Source organism: Ovis canadensis, chromosome 6 (genome assembly GCF_042477335.2).
Source record: "Ovis canadensis isolate MfBH-ARS-UI-01 breed Bighorn chromosome 6, ARS-UI_OviCan_v2, whole genome shotgun sequence".
NCBI lineage: Eukaryota > Metazoa > Chordata > Mammalia > Artiodactyla > Bovidae > Ovis > Ovis canadensis.
The window spans coordinates 106,980,411-106,989,918 of NC_091250.1; the positions used below are offsets into that span (position 1 = coordinate 106,980,411).

The 9,508-nt window shown below is 36.4% G+C and overlaps 1 protein-coding gene across 2 annotated transcripts in view; it reads left to right on the forward strand.

Annotated features, from left to right (window-relative positions):
- Positions 1–9,070, forward strand: part of THAP6 (THAP domain containing 6) — a 15,412-nt gene extending 6,342 nt beyond the window's left edge. For both annotated transcript variants that reach the window (XM_069594396.1, XM_069594395.1), the window contains 2 exons: positions 2,188–2,313; positions 8,614–9,070. In XM_069594396.1, the coding sequence (XP_069450497.1) occupies positions 2,188–2,313; positions 8,614–8,868 (381 nt within the window). In that variant the 3' untranslated portion in view covers positions 8,869–9,070. The remainder of the gene's footprint in view (positions 1–2,187; positions 2,314–8,613) is intronic.
- The last annotated feature ends 438 nt before the right edge of the window (positions 9,071–9,508 follow it).

Below are 9,508 nucleotides of genomic sequence, written 5' to 3' on the forward strand. Positions count from 1 at the left end.
CCCAGAAGCTTCCCTCATGCTCTTTCCCAGTCCCTACACCCTCGAAATTAGCACTGTCCTGACTTTTATCACTGTCAGTTATTGTAAATGGAGTCATATAGTACATACTCTGTTCTGTGGCTGCTTTCACTCAACATTTTGTTCTTGTGATTCATCCACATTGCAGCATGTGGTACTAGTCCGTGTATTTTCTTTGCACTATAATATTCTATTGTATTTGTTGTTCAGTGCTAAGTCATGTCCAACTTTATGTGACCTCATGAACTTCAGTGCACCAGGCTTCCCTGTCCTTCACCATTTCCCAGAGTTTGCTCAAACTCATGTCCATTGAGTGAGTAATGCCATCCAGTCATCTCATCTTTTGCTGCTCCCTTCTCCTCCTACCCTCAATCTTTCCCAGCGTCAGGGTCTTCTTCCAGTGAGTCAGCTCTTCATATCAGGTGGCCAAAGTATTGGAATTTCAGCTTCGGCATCAATCCTTCCAATGAATATTCAGGGTTGATTTCCTTTAGGATTGACTAGTTTGATCTCCTTGCAGTCCAAGAGACTCTCAAGAGTCTTCTCTAGCACCATAGTTCAAAAACATCAGTTCTTCAGCACATTGTATAAATAAACTATAATTTCTATTCTACTGTTGATGAACGTTTGGATTTTCACTTTGGAGCTATTATGAATGGTGCAACTACAAACATTTTTGTCCATGCCTTTTGATGCAGTTAAATATACACATTTCTACAGAGTATATGTACATTTCTGTTAGAAGTGGAATTGCTGAATCCTAGGATCAGCTTGAGTAGATATCACCATAGTTTTCGAAAGTGGTTTTACCAACTTATACCCCCACCATCAGCTTATAAGAGTTCCTATGATTCTATATCCTTTCTCATATTTAGTGATGTCATCTTTACAGTACATTTTTAATGACCATATAGTGGTTGATCCAATGTATGGACAATAAATGCTTCATGTAATCAATCCTTACCATTGTATATAGATTATCATCTTCCACTGTTTTAAAAAGCATTAGAATGAACATTATTGTAGCTGAATCTATGTACATATCCTTATTTCCCCAAACTAATTTCCTGGAAATAAAATAGCTAGACCAAAAATTACACACATTTTTAAGTCTTTTGCTTTTGATACAAGCCTCCCAAAAGCCCATCATAAAGTTTGTATCAGTCTACTGCCATACTAATAGTTATGCATTAAAGTGTCCATCCTAATCCTCAGTGTAAGTTATGTTTTTAACCTTTGCTGAAATTGATAGGCATAGATGACATCTTATTGTTTTAATTCATCTTTGAATATTAGTGCATTTATGCATTATTTCCTGTGTTCATTAGACAGTTTTACTTCTTCTTTTGTGAATAACTTATTCAAGTCTTCTAGTTTTATGTTTTTCTAAGCTGTTTTGTAACAACAATAGATATCGAGGGTATGAATCATTTAACTATGTTGCAGTTACTTTTTGTTCTTTGTCTTTAGTTCTAATTATGGTGTTGGTTTGTTTTGTATGAAATACATTTTTTTAAGTAGTCCTATATTTTCTCTTGTGCTGTCTGATTTAAGATTTTATAAATATTTCCCATGTATTTTTCTACTTCCTCATTGTTTTCATTCTTACATGAATTTTCATTATATAGAAGTTCATTGTGATTTACTGTACATAAAGGATATAACATTTTCATAATTAGTTCATTTTTCATGATTTATAGCCTTTCTCCACTTATTTAGAATGCCATTTTTTATCCTGAAGGCTCTTATCTACATGATCTACTCATATTTTTCTTAGAGAATAGTCGCCTAACCCAAGGTTAGAACCCATATCTCCTGTGCCTCCTGCTTGGCAGGCAGATTCTTAACTACTGAACCATCTGGGAAGCCAAAAGAATAGTACACTATCTTAAATATCATTACCTTGTAGGATATTTTTAATACCTTGTAGGATGAATCTCCCCTCACTATCATTCTTTTTTAAGGAAAATTCATGTTTCCAGGTAAACTTTAAAGTTATTTTAGGGAAGTTCCTTTAAAGTAATCTCAGTGAATTTAAACTTTACTGACTTTTAAAAGCAATTTCCATTAAAAATATATATAATAATTTTACTACAAAAAAAATTTAAAAGTTTACAAAAGGACAGAAATATCTACAATGATTGATTAACAGTTAACTATTCTTAACAGGGGAAAAGAGAAAAGCTTCATTATAGGAAAAACTTCACCCTCAAAGCCCTTCCAGTTACAAACCACAATCACAAGCTTGTTGATGCTTCCTCGTGTGTTGAAGAATTCCAGTCTCAGTTCATTTTTGTAAGTAAAATTACTGGGCTAAAGTTGATATTTTAAAGATGAACATGCCCTCTCCCTTCGGATTAAGCTTTTTAAAATCTTACTGAAAAACTAGGACTTACAGGTTTTTGAGATTTTTTTTTAATATATAATAACCAAAAGTAATATTGCTTCCAAGGGCCATTATAATTTATATATACATATTTAATTCAAAGAATGCTTTCACAAAAATATTTCAACCAATCAGTTCAGTTTAGTCCAGTTGCTGAGTTGTGTCCGACTCTTTGTGACCCCATGGACTGCAGCATACCAGTACACCTGTCCATCACCAACTCCCAGAGCTTGCTCAAACTCATGTCCATCAAGTTAGTGATGCCATCCAACTGTCTCATCCTCTGTCGTCCCCTTCTCCTCCTGCCTTCAGTCTTTGCCAGCATCAGGGTCTTTTCCAGTGAGTCAGTTCTTCACATCAGGTGGCCAAAGTATTGGAGCTTCAGCTTCAACATCAGTCCTTCCAGTGAATATTCAGGACTGATTTCCTTTCGGGTTGACTGGTTTGATTTCCTTGCAGTCCAAGGGACTCTCAAGAGTCTTCTCCAACACCATAATTCAAAAGCATCAATTCTTCAGTGCTTAGCTTTCTTTATGGTTCAGCTCATATCCATACATGACTACTGGAAAAACCATAGCTTTGACTAGACGGACCTTTGTTAACAAAGTAATGTCAACCAATAAAATACAATAAATAATTCTTCCCTTTAGTTATTGGTATTGTAGGTTCTATGTGGAAATATCTAATTTTAAAAATAACTATGTCTTTAGGTTTTCTTGAAGGACTATCATACACACAGTATTGAAGCTTGCATTTATTTATTCATCTGATTGCTTTTTCATGTTAGAATCAAGCCTAGAATCCAGATGTTTTACTATCTTAATTACTATAGTTTTATAATAATGCTTAAAATCAGGCAGTGTTTATCAGTGTTAAATCTTCCAACTTTGTTCTTTTTCAAAGTTGTTTTGGATAGTCTTGGTCCTTTGCCTTTTTATATAAATTTTAGAATCACTTTCATAAATTTCTACAAAATTCTTGCTGGAGTTTTGACTGGGATTCTGTTGAACCTACAGATCCATTTGGGAAGAATTGACATCTTAATAAAACTATTTTAAGTCTTCCAGCCCATCACTTCATATATTTAAACTTTTAAATTTTCTTAGCAGGGTTTTGTCATTTTCAGTGTACAGTCTTTCATTTCTTTTGTCAGGTTTATCCCTAAGTACTTTGTATGTTTGGATGCTATTATAAATGGCATTGTTTTAATTACTGTTAGTATATGGAAATAAATTGACCTTTGTATATGAGTCTTGTATCTGTCAAATTTGCTAAACTCACACATTAATTATCAAAGCTTTTTTGTAAAGGCTGTCAGGTTTTCTACAAAGATAATCATGATGTCTATCATTAAAAACAGTTTTAATTCTTCTTTTCCAATGTAAATACCTTCCATTTCTTTTTCTTGCTTTATTGCACTACCTTGAACCTCCAAAGTTATGCTAAGTAGAAGTACTGAGAACTGATCTTTATGCTTTGCTCCTGATTTTAGGAGGAAGGCATCAGTCTTTCACCATTGAAGATATTCATATGATGTTAACTGTGGATTTTTCATAATTGCCCTTTATCAGACTGAGGAAGTACCTTTCTGTTTTATTCTTTCAGTTTTAGTGAGCTATAATTGACATACATCACTGTATAAGTTTAAAGTGTACAATAATGATTTAGTTTACATTCATCATGAAGTGATCATCACTTCATGATGTAAGTAAGTTTAGATGAACATCTATCATCCATATAAGCAAAACTAAGAATTAGAAAAAACTTACAGTGTGTGAATTGAAAAATATATTGGAGAGAATTAATGGCATGTTTGTAGGCAGGAGGAAAAGGGGACAACAGAGGATGAGATGGTTGGAAGGCATCACCAACTCAATGGACATGAATTTGAGTAAATTTGGGGAGTTGGCAATGGACAGGGAGGCCTGGCATGCTGCAGTCCATGGGTCGCAGAGAGTCGGACACAACTGAGTGACTGAACTGAATTGAATGGCATGTTAGATATTTCAGAAGAAAAGATTAGTTAAGGTGAAGATATAGCAATGGGAACTATCCAGAATGGACTACAGAGAGAAAAAGGAATATTTTAAAAATGAAAAACATGAACAGAGCATCATTGAGAAGTGGCACAACTTCAGACAGCCCAATGCACATGTAATTAGACTCTCCAAAGGAAAAGGAAGAAAAGTTGAAAGGAATATTTGAAGAAATCATGGCCAAAATTTTTCCAGGTTTGATAAAAACTATAAACCCACAGATAAAAAGCTCAGCAATCCCAAGCACAAGAAACATGAAGAAAACTAAACTAGGCTACATCATAATCAAATTATTCAAACCCATTGGAAAAGAAAATTCTTATGTCTTAATAAATTGACCCCTTTATTACTAAGAAATGGCCTTCTTTATCCCTGGTAATATTCTTTGCTCTGAAATCTACTTTGTCTGATAGTAATATACCCACCGTAGTTATCTGTTATTAGTGTTATCCTAGTTGAAACCTTTAGTTTCAACCTATTTGTTTCTTTTTGTTTTTAAGATGTGTTTTTTCTTGGCGGCATGTACTTTTGGTTCTTGATTTTTTTTTAATATAACTTGGTTATTTATAATCACTAATCTTTTCTATATATAATTTCTACATTTTATTTGGATTATTTAAACTCAATTCAGTTCAGTTCAGTCACTCAGTCATGTCCAACTCTTCGCAACCCCATGAATCGCAGCACGCCAGGCCTCCCTGTCCATCACCAACTCCCGGAGTTCACTCAGACTCACGTCCATCGAGTCAGTGATTCCATCCAGCCATCTCATCCTCTGTCGTCCCCTTCTCCTCCTGCCCCTAATCCCTCCCAGCATCAGAGTCTTTTCCAATGAGTCAACTTTTCACATGAGGTGGCCAAAGTACTGGAGTTTCAGCTTTAGCATCATTATAATAATATGATTATCATATTACTTTATATCAAATTATCTAATAGGATATGGTTTGATTTAAGTCTGTCATCATACTTATTTCCTATTCCATTTAGTCTTTGTTCTCATTTTTTTCTTTTTTTGTCTTCTTTTCAATTAATTAAATTTTTTTATAATTCCATCTTATCTCCTTTTTTTGATTCATTCACCATAACTGTTAGTTGCTTTTGGGTCTATAACATCCATGTTTAACTTACCACAGGCTACATGATAAGTGGTATTATTCCACTTAGTGTATAGTATACTTATCTTACCATAATATACTTTTATTTCTCTTCTCCAACCTTTTTGCTACAGCTGTCATACATATGCTATGAACCACATATTACATTGATATTATTTTTGTTTAAGCAGTAAATTATCTTTTAAAAAGATTTAAATAATAAGAAAAAAAGGTAAATGCTACCCATATAGTTGCCACTGCAGGGCTTTTCATTCCTTTGTGTAAATCCATATTTCCATCAGGTATCATTCTGCCTGAGGGACTTAACTTTAATACTCCTTATAGTGCAGCTATGCTGGTGATAAATTCTTTCAGCTTTTATAAAATCATTACTTAGTCTTCTAAATAGTCATTATTTAGTTTGGAAAATTCTGAACAATCATTTAGTCTTCATTTTTGAAAGATATTGACAAATTCTGGGTTGACAGTTTGGGAGTTTGTTGTTAGTTTTCTTAAGATGTTGCTCCACTATATTCTCATATGCATGCTTGCTAATCAAAAATCTATCATTCTTATCTTCTTCCTTTGCTAAAAATTTTTCTTTGCTAATGGTTTTAAATAATTTGATTATACCGTAGTTTAGCTTTGTTTATGTTTCTTATGCTTGGGATTTATTGTTTCTTTATCTGTGAGTTTATAGCTTTTATCAAACTAGGAAAAATTTCAGTCTTGATTTCTTCAGATATTTCTTTCTTCCTCAACTTTTCTTCCTTTTCCTTTGGGGAGTCTAATTACACGTATATTGGGCTGTCAGAAGTTGTGCCACCTCTCACTCATGCTGTTCATTTTTTTGTGTTTTAAATACTCCTTTTTCTCTCTGTAGTCCATTCTGGATAGTTCCTATTGCTGTATCTTCACCTTCACCAATCTTCTGAAATTTCTAATCTGCCATTGCTGCTACTGCTAAGTCGCTTCAGTCGTGCCGACTCTATGTGACCCCATAGACGGCAGCCCACCAGGCTCCCCCGTCCCTGGGATTCTCCAGGCAAGAACACTGGAGTGGGTTGCCATTTCCTTCTCCAATGCATGAAAGTGAAAAGTGAAAGTGAAGTCGCTCAGTCATATCTGACCCTCAGCGACCCCATGGACTGCAGCCCACCAGGCTCCTCCGTCCATGGGATTTTCCAGGCAAGAGTACTGGAGTGGGGTGCCATTGCCTTCTCCAAATTTGCCATTAGTTCTCTTTAATATATTTTTCACTTCACACATAGTAATTTTTAAGTCCAGGTGTCCTATTTGATTCTTTTTTATGTCTTTCATGTCTCTGCTTAACTTTCTAACATATATGATACAGTTTTAATAATTTCATTAATTTCCTCATCTACTGATTCTAACATTTGCTAGTTCTGGGTTGGTTTCTATGGACTGGTTTCTCTGTTGTTATGGCTCATATTTTCTGCTGTTTTGCATGCCTGGTAAATTTTGTGTGCCACTTACTGTGGATTTTGCTTCACTGGATGCTGGATATTTTTGTGTCCTGTATGCTTGAGCATTGTTATGAGGTATAGTTATTTGGAAACAATTTGGTCCTTTCAGGTTTTTTCTTTTTTTAGGCAGGACCAGAAATTCTCAGGCTATTTGTTCTCCACCACTGAGGCAAGACTCTTCTGTGTACTCTTCGCAGTTCCCCATGAATCTGGTCTGGCTGGTGGGAGTGAAATCTGTGAGCTCAGGGTACTCCTGATCTTTTCTGGCCACTCTTTCCTCAGCCTTGAGCAGTTCCCTACACACATACTCTGATCTTACTCAGGGAAATACTTGACAGGGAGCTTCTGAAGATCTCCAGGTTCTCCTCTCTCCTATCGATACTTTGTTCTGTAAACTGTAGCCACCTTGGTCTCCCCAAATACTTTGCACTACCTCCTCAACTCTGACCAACCAGCTCTGCCTGGGTTTCCTCTCCTTGCACTGACGCCTAGAACTCTCTCAAGGCAGTAAGTTGGGCAGTCATAAGGCTCATCTCTTTGTTTCCCATCTCTCTGCAGTCTCTGCCTTCCTTGCCTGATGTCCTTATGTGCAAAATTGTTTTAATACCTTTTGGCTGTGTGTTGAGGTCTTACTGCATCTTCGTCGCCACATACAGGCCTTCTCTAGTTGCAGTGAGCAGGGGCTGCTCTTCATTGCAGTGCACTGGCCTCACTGAGATGGCTTCTCTCTTGTTGCAGAACACAGGCTCTAGGGCACTTGGGCTTCAGTAGTTGCAGCTTGCAGGCCCTAGAGTGCAGGCTCAGTGGTTGTGACACACGGGCTTAGTTGCTCCACAGCATGTGAAGTCTTCCCAGTCTCCTGCCTTAGCAGGCAGATAGCCTTTTACCACCAGGGAAGTCCTGGGTTTCTTTTGTCAATCCAGTCTCTTATTTCATCTTGGCTGAAAGCAAAGTCATTTTCACTAATTTTCACAAAGCTGAAAGCAAAGTCATTTTCACTAATTTTAAGTAACAGCTTTTCAAAATTATGTCAGTGGTGTTTTCGAATGAAAAAATACCCAACAAACATACCATAACCAAAATAAGTACTGAGTGTTTAAATTATCTCTTTATAAATCCAAGACCAGAGTCCTCTCTAAATCCATCACACCCAGCCTGAGGACCTGCTTCAGTGCTTTCCTGTCATCCCTTATAAAGTGAAATATTCATCAAATAAAGCAATTCCGTTAAAAGGTTAAAAAGTTTTTTTGATAGGTAAAACTTAAACTTAGCGGCCCACACTTAGGGACCAAAACTGTTATGGTCGTTTTGAGTGTCATGCTGTTTGTTCATAAACAGATGCCTACCTCCAGGTGAGAAGTGCCTTCCCCCCAGGATTCTGCCCTCGTGTATGCCAGACCTTAGACAAAGATGGGGACTCTAGGCACCTGAAATATCCCTGTCCTCTCCCTGTGGTCTTTGAACCTCTTCGTATCACCAACTTAAAAATGTTCTCTAAGCATAGTATTTGGAGAAATAACTGAGGCCTAGTTACAATTTTTTATCTAACTGCTTGTCTGTCTGGTTTAATAACTTGGTGTTTATGTTTTTAGGAACATAGCTACAGTGTGATGGACAGCCCAAAGAAACTTAAGCATAAATTAGATCATGTGATCAGCGAGCTAGAGGATACCAAGAAAAGTCTGCAGAATGTTCTAGACCGAGAAAAACGTTTCCAAAAATCATTGAGGAAGACAATCAGGGAATTAAAGGATGAATGTCTCATCAGTCAAGAAACAGCAAAAAGACTGGAAGCTTTCTGTTGGGACTGGTGTCAGGAGAGCATAGAACAAAACTATATTTCATGAAATAATCTCATGTTATGTTCTACTTAAAATTGGTAAAGTTGATATTGGCTTTTAAGGAAATAATTCTCATTTACCATCATTAAATAATGTCCATCATTCCATCATTTAGAGTGCCCTTTGGGTCCTCTGCAGCCTGATGCATTAGAGTTATTATCCAAAGGCTTTTTTTTAAAGATACATAAAAATTTTGTGCTAGTTATCATGTTTTGGAGTAATTTGTGAGAGTTATGTTTTTATAGGCCTAAACTACATGGGCTTCCCTGCTGGCTCAGAGATGAAGAATCTACCCACATTGCAGGAGACCTGGGTTCAGTCCCTGGGTTAGGAAGATCCCCTGGAGAAGGAAATGGCAACCCACTCCAGTATTCTTGTCCAGAAAATTCCACGGACAGAAGAGCCTGGCGGGCTACAGTTCATAGGGTCACAAAGAGTCAGACACTACCAAATGATGAACACTTTGAGAGCTAAACTAGTGCCAGGTCACTATTTTAAAATGTTAAGAGATCAAGAAAATTCTGTAGGACTAAGGAAATGATTTTAGATAAGCTACATTAAGCTTTTAGTCGAAAGTGGACACTTCAGCAGCATCAGATTTTTGGCTTCAAAGGAGTATCTTTGCTTATAACACATGTCCATCTAG